The sequence below is a fragment of the Poecilia reticulata genome, chromosome 12, assembly GCF_904066995.2.
Source record: "Poecilia reticulata chromosome 12, P_reticulata-male-v2, whole genome shotgun sequence".
In the NCBI taxonomy this organism is placed as follows: Eukaryota; Metazoa; Chordata; class Actinopteri; order Cyprinodontiformes; family Poeciliidae; genus Poecilia; species Poecilia reticulata.
In genome coordinates, this window is record NC_088841.1 from 15,286,074 (window position 1) to 15,303,970 (window position 17,897).

At 39.2% G+C, this 17,897-nt stretch overlaps 1 protein-coding gene across 3 annotated transcripts in view; it reads right to left on the reverse strand.

The window, feature by feature from the left end:
• The window catches only part of pdlim5b (PDZ and LIM domain 5b), a 41,443-nt gene that overhangs the window by 1,906 nt on the left and 21,640 nt on the right, over positions 1-17,897 (reverse strand). For 2 of the 3 annotated variants that reach the window (XM_008424248.3, XM_008424247.3), the window contains exons 4-10: positions 14,260-14,293; positions 12,837-13,357; positions 9,442-9,596; positions 5,312-5,336; positions 2,710-2,870; positions 593-773; positions 317-497 (exon numbers count right to left, since the gene is read on the reverse strand). In XM_008424248.3, the coding sequence (XP_008422470.1) occupies positions 317-497; positions 593-773; positions 2,710-2,870; positions 5,312-5,336; positions 9,442-9,596; positions 12,837-13,357; positions 14,260-14,293 (1,258 nt within the window). Of the gene's footprint in view, positions 1-316; positions 498-592; positions 774-2,709; positions 2,871-5,311; positions 5,337-9,441; positions 9,597-10,484; positions 10,512-11,310; positions 11,334-12,836; positions 13,358-14,259; positions 14,294-17,897 lie in introns of all 3 variants that reach the window. The other variant, XM_017308015.2, reaches the window with a different exon arrangement.

The window sequence follows — 17,897 nt, forward strand, 5'->3', positions numbered from 1 at the left end:
CAACTATTTCGTAGAGTGGGATCCCCACATCACTGAATTTATATACATGAGTTAAAGATTGCATTTTTAGAACATTTTAGGTTGAGATTATAATACTTCAATAGTGCATAATTTACACATCTTTACGAGTATGTTACCATGATGAAAAAAAAATGACAGTAAGAATCATGGTAACTTTTTATCCTTTCAGATTTTCTAAAAACATATCCCAGTTTATAGCAAATGGAATAGAACTAAATATGCACTACAATAGAATTAACAGTTTACATTTTTATATATTTTTGGCGTACTAAACTTTTTTTTTTTTTATACCCACCCCAAGGATCTTCTGGTTGCAGCTGGCACAAGTGGGAGCAAAGAACTGCTCGTAGCAATGCACACAGTACACCTGGTTCTTCTCTTCAACAAATCCCCGTTCTGCCAGGGAGGAGTGGCAGTGAGCACAGTTGAATTCCTCGGGGTGCCAGGACATGCCCATGGCCACGAGGAACGGGCCTCTGATGTGAGCAGAGTTGAGACGTAAATGACTTAAAACATTTATTCAAAATCTCTTTAAACATCACATGTGCATTATACAGCTGCCTTTATGTACCTTATGACTTTGTTGCACTTGCAGCACATTGGGGTCCGGGTACCAGCAGGTATATGCTCAGCACGCTGCACCAAAGAGTTCAGATCCTCAGGATGTGGCTGTGGAGTGGGGCGGTCCAGTTCTTTCTGAGCGGGACTGACTATTTTCCCAAATGAGGGACCTGCTCCCACTTTAGAAAAGCCTGAAGCAGAGAAGAAAAAGGGTGAGGTTCCAGATAAGATGAGAAAAAGAAACACAGCTGACATTGGAAGACTGTGAAAGAGCTATAAAACGTTCAACTATTATTGTGCCTGAACAAAAATAGTCAAGTGAGATGAATTATTCATTTTGTTTTTCACAAAGAAAGTACAATAAACTGTAAAGAAACTGTACTAATGTGAGAAGGATGAACATGAATTTAATAAATGAATACAGAGTTCTGTAGGATTGTTGGGTTTTATCCAATTACATATGAATAAAATATAATGATTGCCACATTATTCATTTTAAACATGCCTAAAAATCTTTATATTTAAAAAAAAAAGACATTTAGGGTCTGTATTCATAAATAAAATAAAATCAAAATTACCTAAATCTGCTGTACTCTCAAGAATACCTATAAATTTAACATCTCAAATGGATATTTTAGTTAAGAAATGTTCAATTTGCCATCTAGACATCCTGTTTTCCTGGAATGTAAATATGATGCGACACAGAAGCCTATTACTCTTTTCCACACTTCAAAAGTCCAAAAATGAACTACTTTCCTAATCTTGTCCAAATCTAAATTTAGAGGAATTACTGAAAATGTTTAACACTCAAATATCTTGCCATCAGGCACAAAGAGGAGGCTGTTTAGGAAGCAGGACGAACTCCGTAGAGCTCATTGTAAGAACTGCAGCAAAAATGTTTAAAGTGAGATATCGCAGTGATAAACTAAGCATTTAACATTTTGTGACTTTTTGCACATCTTTGCCATGGGTTCAGCATATACAGCTTTCCTAATCCTCTGTAAAAAAAAGTTTACATTTAATCAAGGTGGAAAGTGGGATTATGAAAAAACGGTGACAATAAAATAAGATAATGTTCGCTTCTATTTCCATCCATTAATGCTCAACATACAGCCAAAGGGAAATAAAATGTCCTTTTGGGATTTTCTTCCAACTCAAATTGGAACATATAAAACATAGAACATGAACTTATTACATCAATTCCAACTTTTACATAAAACAAGTATTGGAACGTGAGGAATTTGAACACAGTCATTTGAAAGTGTTTTTTTTCTATTATTTTATGAAGGGATAAAACTGGACCTAACATTTTTATTAATTTTACTTCTGTATTGACTGCATTATAAATGATAATGCAAAACATGTCTAAAAAGGCTTCAGGTTCTGCTGGGAAAAAAAAAAACTCAGTTTAAACTCTGCTCTCTGTGGTCTTTAGCCTCCAAACATCTCTTCTCACAACTCTTAAACTTGGAACAAAGTCACACTTTTAAATGGACACGGATGGCTAGCTTGTGAAAATTACTTCATTCACGTTGAGTAAATGAAGTTCAACAAGTTGAAGTCGTGAGCGATCCACTTAAACGAATGAGATTCATGCCTGTGTGCTAATCTGATAAATAAAAGCCAACAGAAGATCACTGTGTCCTCAGCCTCTCTCCCCCTTTCTGTGTGGCATTTCTTGAGGAAAACGTGGTGGGGAAACACAGCACATCTGTTCACGTATGAGGGTGCACGTGTTATTAGTATTACTAATAATGATGGATGCCTCCGAGCAAATATTTGCACTGGCTGGCTCCAGGTCTCGTGGCAGGGATCGCAGCATTTCATGAGCCACTTTCACACAAAATAAAATCCATAATTCTCACATTAACAATCTAGTTGACTGAGGGAATCTTGGGAAAAGCCAATAATCTGAGCTCATTAAGTGAATACCTCCAGTTTTTATAGAGCCCATAATCTTAAATGGCTTAGTGTCAGGTATTAAACCCACTATAAATGTTATAGCTAAATAGAAGTGGCGGCATAAAAGAATGAGGCTGCCCTCTACAGGCTGAAAGAAGCAAAATCCATCTTGCTGTGTGTGAATACAGAAGTAGAGTGGTGAGGACGGTGTGCGTATTGCTGTACCTGCAGAACCTCCAGGTTGGAAGGAGGCTTTGTTCTGAGCAGGAGTCTTAAATGTAGATCCAGGGACTACGCTGCCATTCCTGGGTGCTGCTGCAGAATTGGAATATGTTTTTGCAGCAGGTGATGTGTGAACACTGGGAGCGGTTTGGTCAGCTGATTCTCTACAAAACAGATATACACTTTATATGAAGACACACTCAGTTTGACAACACAAAAACACTCAACTGCATACACATTTTCAATACTTGTGTATTTTTTTCTGAAAAACTGCGTACAACAGAGAGTTGCAAACGGATACGTGTGGCTGTTTGTGGTCAAGTTGCTCATAAAATAAAGACCAGCAATACCAATATTAGCCAACAAGAATACATTTTAATAGAGACGTGTTACTGTGACCTGGCTGGATTCTTCAAATGTAGAAAAAATGCTTTAAAAAAATGTTCATCATATTGCACATGGATACAGAGCCTTGCAAATGTTTTTCCACATTTTGTGATGTACACAAAACATGATTTTAACTCATTTTTACCATTTAAACATCTGAAGTATGGTATATAGTTACACTCGGACCATTTACCTCTAAATAAAACTCAATGCAACCAACAGACTCTGTAAATTAGTAAACCGAGTCCATCTGTGTGTAATTTAATCTTAGACAACAAATGCAGCTGTTCATCACCATTGTGAAACAGTGTATTGGCAGCATCATGCTGTGGGAATACTTTTCTTCAGCAGGGACAGAGTTTATGGTTAAGATAAATAGACCTAATGCAAAAAATTTTGTTAGAGGCTCCAAAAGACTCGAGACTGAGCTAGAGGTTCACCTTCTGGATGCACAATGACCACAAATTTACAGGCGGAGCTGGAATTTATCATTTTAGATGAAAGAATATCCATGTACATCAACAGCTCAGTCAAAGCACAGATGTAAAGCCAATCCAATATTTGTCAAAATATGAAGAATGACACTCTCCATATAATCTGACTACTTTACCAAGAAGAAGGAGCCGGAAAAAAAAGGGGAAAAAAAGCCGGCAGAAACATCTGCAAAACAGCTGCAGATGCTACAAAATGAGGCTGTGTAAATTGTTGAATTCAAAATAAAACCACATCTTTCATATTTGCTTTTGTAAACTACATAATTTATCTTCTTGTTCCTATTTATGCACTATGTTGTGCTGGTCTTCAACGTAAAATTCAAATTACTTTTACATACATTGACGCTTATCCCCTATAACGTTCTCAAAATAGTAACCAGATTGAGACTGATGCAAATTTTGGGGGCATGTTGTTGTCATGCTGCTAAAGCACATGACCAAAGTTCATTTACAAAAGGAGATGCAGATTAATATATGTTGTGAATACAAATCCCCCTCTGCATATTCCCTGCTTTGTCAACATTTCATTTTCGTTTTACAAATTTCTAATTGTGGTTAGGTAAAGTAGAAAATACATTTAAATAAAGAGTAACTCCGTGATATGACATTTGACAACTTTCAACTTTGATTATGTTTTTTTTGTATTACTGCTCGATAATATGGTTCAGTGACGTTTCATAAAAGCACATCAACTGATCTTTGCTTCTACTTAAATAGATTCCTCTGGACAAGGTTAAAGTAGGAGGAAAAAAAGCCAAGGAGATGAGAAGAAAGCAGAAAAGAAGTTGTTTATTCAGAAAATAGATGGCAAAAGAAAAAGCTTAGAAGAAAAAAAAATGACAGACATCCAGAAATATAAAATAGAAAGTAATGAAAGCACAGATTTACAGAATGTGCAAACATACACACTGCAAAAATAATTTACTGCTATTTATCTAAATGTAGACATTTTTTTTAAGCTTGCATCAACGGGAGCATCATGGTTTGTTGTTTCATCCAGTTTGTACTTGTGTACAAAAAGAGACTATGGAAGTCAGTTCTGGACAAAAAAAATCTAATTAAACAATAGATAAAACAAGCACTGTACTACTGTACATTTAGCACTCGTGCTGAAACACCGTGGTGCCAATCTCTCAGCTTGTTGTACTTGTGTCCTACAACTTCTGGATCCACCTTGCTCACTCTGATTTGCACAAAAGAATAGAATAAAGAAAGAAGAAAAAAAAACAGAAAAACAGTTGGACAGTTAAGGTGGCAGAGCAGAAGTCAAAGATTTTACAGGAGGAGTAAATTGAGGAAAAACAATAGGCTTAGAGAATGTTCTCTTTTTATAGTCTCTAATGGAGAAATACAAGAAACTAATCAAGTGACTGGTTGGCAATGCTTGAAGAGCTTAGATCCTGATTTAATAAACGTTTACACTGTGAACAACAATGGGAACCACAAAAATGGTCAACACCACCTTCCTTTGCACTCTTTAATTGAAAAGTTTTCTGTTTAAAAGTCTTTTAAACAATAAAACACCACCCTGGATCAGGACATCTTGGAAATTTTCTTTTGTGAGCATTTACCAGCCAAATAATAAATGAAACAAATCTAGATCAAATTTCAACAATTGTTCTTGCAAAATAGATCTCATTGTTTTGCATGACATTAATCTGTCACTAAAAGTAGTAAAAGTGTAAGAGTCACATTTATTAGACTTAAGAAAAAGCACTACTTACTTTTTTCCATTTTCTGGCAATTGTTCTACAACAGGAAAGAAAAAAAACACCAATAAATTTAACATAACATGGAAAATTAGCGCCAAGCTTACATGAAAGATACGTACATACAAAAACGCACATAAACAAAAAAAACAACAACAAAAAAACAGCCTAAGCTTTGTTGGTCATTTTGAAACATTGCAATTGGTATTGCAATCGATTTTTTAATCTATGCAAGCATCTACAATATCAAAACATTTAATATTTCTAAGACTAAGAGCACATCACATTTTTTTTCCTGGACACATTTACAAACACTCAAACTTGTTCTATAAACAAAGAGAACAGCAGTACATATAACTGGACTATAAAAAATAACATGTCTAAAAAAATGGAGCAAAGTTGTAAGTTCTTGTAACAGCTTTTATTGCCAATCATTAAAATGTATTTGGAACGATTATATTGTGTCCCAAAAAACCTGTGGAATCTCGCATTAACTTAAGAAATGACAAGAGAAAGAGAATATTATGCAGTCTGCATTTCTCTCAGAGCCGTCACTGAGGTCTGCAGAGAACTGCTTTACATTAGTGTTACATGTAGTGAACCAACTTCATGCACGGTAAACAGTCCAACCCACAATTGGTTTTACCTCAAACATTATGGTTCAAGTCTCCACACAAGGTTTCTGTTAGATTAGGGATTGGGATTGGGTTAGCCACACCATAATATTAAACTCTTTGGTCTAGACCAGGGGTCTGCAAACTTTTCAACTTAAAGAGACTTTTCTTTTGCCCTCAGTCCAGTTAAATAAAACTCATTTAGAGCTGCAAGTGATCTTTTGAAAAAGACATCTTATCGTTTTTGATAAAGATCTACTACAGAGAATTTGTTGCCATTTTAAAGAACTGCTATAAGTTTCTAAAACTCCCATTGCAAGCTGTTTATTCTCATCAGTAGAGGTGTGCCGATCGATCGGCCACCAATCATAATTGGCTGATTTCCGTGAAAAAGTGTATGATCAGTGATCGCCGATCACGGTCTTTTGTTGCCGATCACACAAACCGATCACTTGCATCTCATTTCGCAGCCTGTGCAGCTGGTCTCCTCTTTCCTTCACACTGCGCAAACGCGCAGCAACAAATCCTAAGCGATGTGGAACTATAACGCACTGAGTGATTAAGGACGTTTGTGTGTTGCGGAGGAAATTTGAAGCATATGGGGTGAAGCAGGTCAAAATGCATCAACAGACAAAACTAATATGGCATAAAAACAATGCCATACTTGACGGAGTTTGGCTACATCGAGGCTCACTGCAGTAAAAAAAAGACATACGGAGGATCAGATAGCAGGTAAAGCAGCGCACAGCTACAAACACTCACCCGGATTAGCATGACTGTTGGAAAGCTAAACAAATAGCCCGCAAAATTATTTAAGTCTTCAAGCTGCGATGTAAGACGCTGGTTCTGCTCTCGCTGTTGAACCGCTGCTACGCTATAGGTAGCAGCGGTTCCTGTAGCCAGGTGGAGCAGACGGAGCCGTTTCTGCTCCACCTGGTAGTGACTCTCACACGAACCTCTGCTTAAAGCTGCAGCATCTAACCTAAAAAATACATTTTACATACGTATTAAAACTTATGCTGTCCTAACATGAGATAGATAATCTCTGCCTCCTCCCTGCTCTGCATAATTACTCCACTCAGTCAGAAACAGCCAATCAGAACTAGCAGTAATCAGCTAGCCGCCATGCTATCAGGAAGGTTTCATTCAGTAACTCAGGTGGCTTAAGGCGGGTCTTTATTGTAATGGATCCTGTATTTGCCTTTGAATGTTACATTTTATACTTGAATTTCTTTGGAAATGTTGAGAGGTTTTATTTTGGCTCTGCATTATTTAGCCTCTTCAGAGCATTCATATGTTTTCAGTCTGTTGAAGATAGTATTACTGATGACAATTTGCACAATGTCTGTTTTTCTTTTCTTCTTGGAAAAAGTTATTAAAAACAAGTTTTTGTCAAAATTAAGGTGAATTTATGGTTCCTTTTTCCACATAATTTAACCGGTAGTGTTTATGATAAAAAATAAATAATAATTATGTGATCGGTATCGGTGATCGGCCCTCATGGGTGATCAGAATCGGTATCGGCAAGAAAAAACCTGATCGGCACCTCATCTCTACTCTGCTCTACTGGCAAGAACATAACTTTACATGTCCAAAAGCTGAACATTAGGGAATTAAAACAAAAATAAAAAGAATAATTTTAATTCACATAACCAAAAACAGTGACCAGTCTACTTAATGATTTTAGATATCTATCATTTTGAAAATAACAGTATGGTACAAACCACATTTCATTCGCAGTTAAACTACAAATAGCTTCATTTATATAGAAATACGCCTTAGCTTTCATTGAGTGCAATCAGCATTTACTGTGGAGTTATAATGAACCTAAGAGAAAAAGTAGCAGTGGGCGGTATCGTCCCCCAGGGGGCATTCAGAGGACGACAGGGGGCGCTGGCGGACAGTTTTACAAAAGGGGGGCACTGGGATGCTTTAGGGGGGCGTTTAGTCGAAGGTAAACTTTACACCTTAAATCCACAACAATACCAGTTTAGACTTTGAGCAACTTGGTAAAACTGTATTGTGTAACATTAAATCATGCTTGGCTACAACTGTATCGATGGCAGCTCTTCTTCTATTCAGTGTTTGTAGCTTCATGGCGCAGCTCCGCTCCGCATCAGTTCAGCGTTACACCGGCTGATTACGCCGCTGTGATTCACTTTGTCTGGTTTTGGCAGTTCTGTGATCATGTCAAAGCAGCAATTTATATTAAAAAGTGTTTTATTTCCATTTGAAAGCTGCCCGCTTCCATTGAAGGACAACAGAAAATCGCTCTTATAAACATGTAATTACTAAAATCATGATGCCCTCACTTTGTATCCCTCTGAAAAATGAACCCATTTAAATAAAGAAATCAAGAAATCCGTCCATGGTGATACCTTGATAGAGAGCGTTCATTTTATAGCGTTAACAGCGGTGCTGCAAGTGGTCCGACATGAAACGGGGGTGATGGAACAACGGTACCACAGCACTTTTAAATTTCAATAATCAGAATACTGAAATTGTTTCCGTTGTTTTAAAAGGTTTATGTCAGTCTGCCTTTTCCCCATCGAGACGTTTCCCGACCACCCTGCACCTTAGGGAGTTAAAAAAAAAAACCGCTGCGCACATTGCGCAAAATTCTGAAACAAATTCTGAAACGGAGCGACAAACTAGATGTGAATTATGGCATAAAAACAGAGAACCCGACGCTGAACAGTGAAAAATCAACACATGATGTGAATCACATCATGACGATTAGGAGGCGCAGCAGGTGATGAGTGAAAATTACTGATGGTCAATAAACGATCATATAAATGTAGCAACAGGAAAGAAACTAAAGTGGACATAGCAATAAACCGAGAGAGGATAATACTAATCAAATGAAACTAAATGGAAATGAATGAAGAACAAAATGCAAGAATAAACTAAGAAACTAAAGTAAATACGGAGGAATAAACTGGTATGGCAAGACTTTTCGAGCAATAATTAATACAGAGCACTGTATGGCAAGAATAAAGAGACACTATTTCCAGATAAAAGGTAAAATAATATTGTTGAAGTGCCATGGGCAGGGGCGCAACTACATATTATTCAGGTGGATGCGAAAACATAAATCGGCGCCCCCCCACGAAGGAGCGTAGAAACATAGCTCGTCTCCCCCCCAACCCCCCTTTTCCAGACGCCGATACGTTTAGGGCAAAACTCGCTACATTTACCCAGTTATGTGCGCGAGGTGAAGGAGCGTAAGGGGCTGAAGTGTACGGGAAAACATAATCGGTGGGTCGATTCAAAACATTTACAATAATGATAGTAACATTAATAATAAAATAATTGTCAGTGCAAAGTAATCTACAAATTCTTTGGTGGGGGGCAGTGAGGGACCTGGAGAAAGGCTAGGGGGGCGCTGGTCCGAAAAAGGTTGAGAAACACTGAGCTAGAAGTTATTTCAGAATTTTTTTGAAACTATCCCACAGTCTTGCAATAAGGTTGTCTTACAAATACCCATTTGAAAATGTCTCTTTACTTCTTTGAGCTGAGGTCAGTGCTCACCGTTCTCAGTGCCAGTCATTTGTGCGAGGATCCGGAAGGAGCGAGACTGGGAGGTACCAGTCCGTGGGTGCCAGTCCTCCGTGTCTTCAATAAGACGCTTTTTGCTGGCGTCACTCAGAGGGGACACGCTCTTTTCAAGATCCACACCAGCTTTCCTGTGCAGCAAAACAGGACATAAAATAAGTAACTTGTAATTTTGATTTGAAAGGCTATCATCTAGATTACAGGTTCCAAACTCCAGATTCGAGGGCTGGCATACTGCATCTTTTAGATGCGTCTCTGCATCTCAAAAATCACAATACCAAGTTGTTATCATGACTCTATAAAACTTGAGAGTATGCGGTGATAATTCAGTCCTTTGATTCGGCTTTGTTGGACCTGGGACACATTAGAAAGATGCAGGACATAAATAACATGGTCATTGTAAAAGGAACAGGCTGAAGGTATAAAGTCTTAATTCTTGGTGTCTAATTACTTGCTCAGTTTGTAAGCAAAAAAAAATACTGCATTACTGGAATTTATACTTTTCAGATCAATTTTTGCTACAAAAAAATTACAAAAATACAAGGAAATGTGAACTGCTGCAAGAGAACATTGGGAGCAGATTCAGAGAGAATATTGCTCTCTACTTTAAGTCCTGAGAGTGGCATAGTATTAATTGCGTTTTGTGTTAACTGGGTTTGGGTCACAGTTGTGTAGTTTTTGAATATGCTCTAAAATAGACCAGTTTGTTCATTAAATAAATAGAAAAGCATACAAATTAAATTTTTAAATAAATAGATATGTGCCATTTAAACTGTCCCCAGATGAATCCAACTTTGTTTCCTGTTCATCAAATACAGCATGCGTCGTTAGGTAGTTTTTAGACTTCAATACCAAAAGAAATAAAAACCAGTAAGTTTATGGTTTGATGCATAAGCAGAGATGTCTTTTATTTTCTGTTGAGTTCAATACTACTAACACTTCATTGTTTCCGTTTGACAAATTATATTTATACTATATATATGGAAACAACATAGCCTGGCAGCAATCAGACCAGTTACCTCCTAGGTGTGGTTGCAGGTGGAGTTCTGCAGGTGAAGAGTGAAAAGACGATTGAGGAGAGAAAAAAAACAGATAGAATCCAACATTTACAGACAGAAAAAAGTGAAGAAAGAATTGGAAATTAGGGATATTATTAGAAAGAAACTAAATGTTATCTTGATAAAATTTCAGAAAGTGAATCTCCAAAAAAACAACAACAATCTTTAGCAAAGCCGAGAGCTAGTGAAAACTGAAAGGGAAAATCTAACAAGCAGTAAATGTGAGTCAGTGCTGCACCACCAGGTGGGAGTAATGGCCTTCAATTTTAAATATGTTCTTTTACTTTTATACAATAATGCTGTGCTCTTTATTTGAATGTTTGTTTACATGCACTGTATATTATCCAGAGGCCCTTTCGAACTGTGAACATCAAAAAATCAAACATGTGCACCATTTTCCTCTGCTTGTGTTTAAGCAAAACACGAATGCAATCAAAAAGACATGTTACATTATCCTTACTCTAATGCAAACATACAGATGCAACACCAGCCTTCAATAAACTGATAGTGGTTACAGCTAAGCCAATCAGGTGCAGAAGCAGATGCCAAACACAGATGCTCTTAAGTGCATAAATAAAGATCTAAGGCTGTTCCACCAATTGGTGTCCAGGGAGGTTTTAGATGAGGAATATTTACTGGGTTGTTTTTACTTTAAAGCGAGGTCCTCATGTTAGCCGATGAGGTTTTTGAAGTGTAAGCATGCTTTAATATAATCATAACCCATAAAGATGTGGAGGCTGTAATCACAAGCTACTGCAACAACCACATTATCAATCATAGCACTAACTTGGTGTTTGTCTCATCCTCATCCTGTGGGGGGAAAAAAAATAGTGCATGGAAAAGAATTAAAGCCAAGAAGGAAGAGGAACATTCTGAGAGAATGTACATCAAGAAAAACAAATCAGAAAAAGAAAGCATGCAGGTTAGGACAAACACAAAAACCAGACTCTACATCTAGCTGTTTTAAGCAAAAGTAAAACTAGATTTTATTAGACTCAGAGTTTGAAACTGTTTTAGTTTGGTCTTTCATTTTTAACATTTGTACATTTTAAATCGCTTTAGCGCAGTGAAGTGAAAGTTAGTGAGCCAAAAGGTTCCAGATGAGGTCCAGTCCTCCTAAGCTTTGCTAAACTGTTGGTGTTGACATTATGCATCGATTTGATATCCAACTGTGAAGTTCTGCCATCACTTTGAGGACACTGCCTGTCTGGTTGCTGAAATATGACAAAGATAAATTTGTGCCTTTAGAAATATTTTCAGAGATTAGAAACAGTCATGGTGTGGAAACTTCAAGAGCAAAGTCAAATAAACCACATACACTCCTGTTTAAGATGACTGAAGCCTTGATATAGTGAAACTTTAATATTTTAGTCAATGTTATAACATAAATATCTAATGCCTGGTTAACAATATAAAAATAAAAAAAACAGTTGGCAATTAAATATGAAAGTAAATAATAGATCTTCTGTTTTATTACACCACAATCAGATTCTTTGCTCCAAACACAATAGAAAATGCCCTCAATGTTGTTGCCAGTTCCCTTTTTTGGTTCAAGTGTGCCCATAGTAATGCTGTCGCTGTGTGGTTTACATCCAAAACTTAATTTTGCTAAATATCACAACATTGACCCTTTGCTTTCTACTGTTGGCTCCATTAAATCTTGTACAAAGAGGGGTGGGAAACTGTGAGAAAATAGGATGAAGTGCTTCAATAGAAGGTAAATCTAGCACCTATGACTTTCATGTCCTGGATGACCGAGAATCTACATAAGCATGAGAGGAAGTAGTAAAGCAAATAGGACATATCTTCCCGTTTCATCCGACTGTGACATAATAATGGAAACTATGCTACCAAACGGTTCACAATCCACTCAGAAAACTTCCTCCAACAACGGTAGAACTGAAACAAGCCACTGTCTCTTGCTGGGATTGAGATGATTAAAAACAGATACAAAGAGTGTGACTTAAACCTATGCCAAGTCTATTTAAAAACTTTTTTTTTTTCTTGTAATCAAGTGCATACAAATTATGATGTGTGGTTTCACTGTTTACTTTTTAAATTGGATAAATATTTTGAGGTGAAGTGTAAGGAGTACAGAGTTTCATATGTTGGAGATCAGAAAGAGTTATATTGGCTTTAATGAATTTTTCAGTCGAAGAAACCACAAAAATGTCCAATAACATTACGTCTTGAGCTACAAAAAGACCAGGCCTGCTGACTAATGCAAACAGTAGCTGGAAATTGATCACTTATTTATGTATTTTTTTAAGAAAGATGTGAAACAGAAATAGAACATGAAAACCTTGAACCTACCCATTTACATGCTCTGAGAGACCCTGGCTCTCCAAAAGGCCTCGCCTTTGTCCAACAGCAACTTCACAAGCATTGGCGTTGGAGTACAGGTTGATAGGTGTGTTATAGACAGAGGGCTGTGGGACATTAGGATGGGAAGGGGGGGCCGTCACTCTGGGTGAAGATGAGTTAGATGAAGTGGATGAGGCAGAGGGGGAGGTGAAGGCAGAACGGCCGGGGCCGATTTTGGGGGCAGAGTTTACTACGGCCGAATCTGAAGCGGGGAGGCTCGACTTCAATGCAAAGGGAGGCTGTGGAGGCTGAGAGGGAGCGGCTGGGGTGAAAGCTGATGATTCGGAAGGAATAGAGGCAACTTTCGGAGCAGTCGGGGAGGAAGACGCAGCAACCCCACTGCCGCTGCCCCCAAAAGGCCGAGCTGTCTTGTTGTACAAAGGAGTGGGCTGGCTTGGTGGTTTGGTGTATGTGGTGCTCGGCGCGGGGTGAGTGATCGGCACAGGCTTAATGATTTCCTGAGGCTCTTCCTGGATGAAGGTGAAGACAGACATGCACAAAAAGCAAATCCACAAAAATCCCATGCACTGAAGCCAGAACTCACAGCACAAATATAATAAAAATGAACTGTGTTCTCACGCTGGTGGACGAATCAAGTTACATTTCTGCCATACAAGCTAAGTCAAGTCACCCAGCTAAGTCACCCTGCAAAATTATTCATACCTCTTTTTACAAGTTTTGCCACGTTATAACCACAAATTGATGTTTTTTTTTAATTGGAATGTCTCACAAAACTCTGATGTGAATTGCATCCAATCTGAAAAGTGTGGCATACATTCAGCCCGCTTTAATCGCACACCTGATGAGAAATCGTAATGGATGGTATCATTATGCTCTGGGGGTGTTTTACTTAAGCAGGGACTAGGAAGCTAGTCAAATAAAGCTACAGCAGGGCAATACCACAAGGGTGGACCCAATTAAGAATTAATAGTAAGACTTGAAAACTGATGTCCACAAAGGCTCTTCATCCAGTCTGACTGAGCTCGAGTTATTTTGTAAAAAGAAAAGGGGGCGCCAGCACCCCTCCCGACCCCACTAAGGGACAAAGGTGTAAGAAAATGGATGGATGGATGGATGATCTTCACACTTTTCAGGTTTTTTTGGGTGTAAATATTTTGAAAACCATTTATAAATGTCTTTGTACTTTACAATTATGGAATAATTTGTCTTAGTCAATCACATCTATTCTAATTATTTACATTGGTATCTGTAGTTGTAAAGTGACAAAAAAGATTTTTTCAAAGGGTGTGAATACTTTTGCAAGGCAATGCATACATGCAAAGCCATCTAATTTTTTGCCACATAATCTCAGAAGGGTTTCATAATATGTGTTATTCAACTCTGATGCAGAGCTAAATGAATGTTTCCTTACCTTGTGCGATTCCTCTTTCGAGACAGCGGAGGCTCTGAAAAGACAAAAGAAAATATTAGTTACTCCACATGAAACACGTACAGTTTGTTAAATCTCAAGTGTTTGGAAAAGCATTAAAGTTTGGTTGTCTTTTTTTTTTACTTTGCCCGACTTATTTTAAAGACTGGTTTGCAGAGAAAACAAAAACAGTCAAATAGGCACAAATTCAAGCAAACATACATAAAACATTATACTTTGTTTCTTGTACTAGATCCTGTGATCATTAAAAGGTCCAGTACGCATTTGATTTGCACAACAGCTGAAGCAGCTGCTACATTTTAAAACCGTGAAGGAGGTTTAGGGTGGTCTGCTCGTCTCTTCTTCCTTCTTATCTCACTCTGGAGATGTTCTGGAAACTGAAAAACATCCAACAAACCTTTCAACCCACTTTTGATTTATTTTTGATGAGTGTGCAGTGTTACTATTCTATCAATGTTTTGGACTTTTTCCTGTTAATGTACAACACATTCTGTTTTATGTTAAAAAATAAGTCAGAATCAGTGGTTTAATACACTTAAAAAGTTGGTTACTTTGAATGATGACAGGTTGTAATAACATTTTACAATATTTGGTCTGAACTCCTGATAATGTAGCCCATTTTCCCCTATGTAAAGAAAAAAAAACAAAAAAAACAAAAGGGAACAAAAGCGAAAAAACAGACATGAGGTAGAGAGGCTGGTCCTGGACCAGGAACTGTGGTACGTCTCCTGCCTCCCTTCCTGTCTATTGGGACAACAGACAACAAACTCACACATTTCCTTTCCGACTGAGCTGGTGCGCATTAACAGAGCCTGGTACCAGGTTGTTAAACAGCCCCACCCTGCAGAATCAAACGTCATCTGCGGCCGTGCTTCCACTTGCAATTTTCCACTTAACGGTTAATATCCAGCCTGCTTATTTTCCAATGAGCTGCACCGATGTATTATTGTAATTGCTTATGGAGCAACACATTGAGTCGCCAGGGAAAACAGTCAGAGGTCTAAAGATCAAACAGCACAGACTGTTTTGAACAGAACCCAGTCTATAATAATAAGGCACTATGTATCTGCTATCAGGGTCCCAGAATGGGGCAGCTGGGCGGATTCTCTCAGAGTCTGTCTATTCCCAGAGCAAACTGAACAAACACTCGACAGGGTGGTCCCCTGAACATCTGTTTAATTCAGACCTGTGGGAGTCCTGCACTTTGTGTAATCAAACCTGCTCTTGTAGTGCTGTCAGAAAGACAACACTAAGGACACTCAAACATGTGTTCATGTGACTTTACGCAGCATAAATATTGGTTAATGCGTCTAAAAGTAGACATCTAAAGAGCATGTCAAGTCGAGCATTTATTTTTAAACGGCAACCACGTAGATCAGCAATTCGCTTTCAGACTTCAGTTAATACATTATCCTTCACAATACCTAATGGAGTTGCTCATTTCGAAGCATCCTCTCCGAGTACATACGTTTTTTGCACCAACTTTCACTGAATATAAAACTTTAGCAGCTTTGAGTAAATGTCTCTACCATCACTGGAGAATTAAGCGACTAAAATGTAATTTCATGCAGTGCAGATCAAGCTGTGAGAGACTGGACGGTGAGCATCTGTCACCATCAGTGTTAAAGTCTTGGGATAAATTTCCCCTTAGACTAAGGCTTTGACTGGGCCATTCTAAGAAATCACAGAGGACATATTGTTTCCAGGTTGATGTGCAGTGTTATTCTGCCACACACTGTTTAGCCAAGTTAGGGTAAAAAGTTCAATTTTGGTCTCAAATGAACTAATATATAAATATATATTACAGCCTATATTCTTCTCCTTCCACGACCAGGACGAAAACCATACTGCTCTTCCTGAATCCGACCCGTGAATGACCGGTGTCAGAGTCTGGTCCGCATTGCCAGCAGTAAGTCGGGCTCCTTTCCGGTGAGAGTTGGACTCCGCCAAGGCTGCCCTTTGTCACCGATTCATTACTGATTCTGTTCATTACTTTTATGGACAGAATTTCTAGGCGCAGCCGAGATGTTGAGGGGATCCGTTTTGGTGGCCGTAGGATCGCATCTCTGCTTTTTGCGGATGATGTGGTCCTTTTGGCTTCATCGGAACGTAATCTGCAGCTCTCACTGGAGCGGTTTGCAGCTGAGAGTGAAGCGGCCGGGATGAGGCTCAGTGCCTCCAAATCCGAGGCCATGGTCTTGAGCCGAAAAAAGGTAGAGTGCCTTCTCTGGGTAAGGGGGGTCGTCCTGCTTCAAGTGGAGGAGTTTAAGTATCTGGGGATCTTGTTCACGAATGAGGGAAGAAGGGAGCGGGAGATTGACAGGCGGATTGGGGCAGCGTCCACCGTGAAGCGGGCGCTGTACCGGTCCGTCGTGGTGAAGAGAGAGCTGAGCCAAAAAGCGAAGCTCTCGATTTACCAGTCAATCTACGTTCCCACCCTCATCTATGGTCATGAGCTTTGGGTCATGACCGAAAGAACGAGATCACGGGTACAGGCGGCCGAAATGGGTTTCCTCCGCAGGGTGGCTGGGCTCTCCCTTAGAGATAGGGTGAGAAGCTCGGTCATCCGGGAGGGACTCAGAGTAGAGCCGCTGCTCCTCCACGTCGAGAGGAGCCAGTTGAGGTGGCTCGGGCATCTGGTCAGGATGCCTCCTGGACGCCTCCCTGGTCAGGTGTTCTGGGCACGTCCCACCGGGAGGAGGCCTCGGGGAAGACCCAGGACACGCTGGAGGGATTATGTCTCTCAGCTGGCCTGGGAACGCCTTGGGATTCCCCCGGAGGAGCTGGAAGAAGTGGCTGGGGAGAGGGAAGTCTGGGCCTCCCTTCTGAAGCTGCTGCCCCCGCGACCCGACCCCGGATAAGCGGAAGAAAATGGATGGATGGATGGATGGATTCTTATCCTTCAATTACATTTTGTGCCATTTTGAGTTGGTCTGTCATATAAAACCAACATGTTGCTTTGTTTGGCTTACATTCATCAAGATTAGCTTCACGCTTCCCCGAAGAAAAAGGTTGCCTTCATCTGTTAACATCTAAGGTATTTCAAAATAAGTTTAATGAGTTGAGTAACCTGGCCCCCGGTGTAGAAATTGTTTAGTCAGAGAACAAGTCTCAATCTGAAAGAATGCTTTGCATTTTCGAAATTCTTTTACAGGAAAAGCTAATAAATATTTGTCTGGTATAGGTAAATGTGAGAGAGAAAAAAAAAAAAGATGATGCATCTCATGATGTTCATCAATGCATGTTTCTTTGAGTACACACCCTGACGCACAGCTGCAGCTTCCAAGAATAAGGAGGTTAACAAGACCAGTAAAGCCTGAGGGCAGAGCACAACGACGCATTTCCATCCTGCCTGTGTCTCTTTGAGGGCCAAGAGAAACAGTCTGGCATATGGCAGTCGACTGAATGATGGAGTGTCTAATTGACAACTTTCTCAGTACAGGCTTGTGGATCAACAACTTGCATTTCTTTTTTTTTTACAAAAGTAAAAATGCGCATATACGAGGAGCCTCTCGTTTTCCTTTAATTTTGAGGAATTTTAGTAGCAAACATGAGTGAAACAGCCCCATAAACGTAATTAAATGACCCGCGATGATCCTGTGACTCCAGGCATCTGTCTC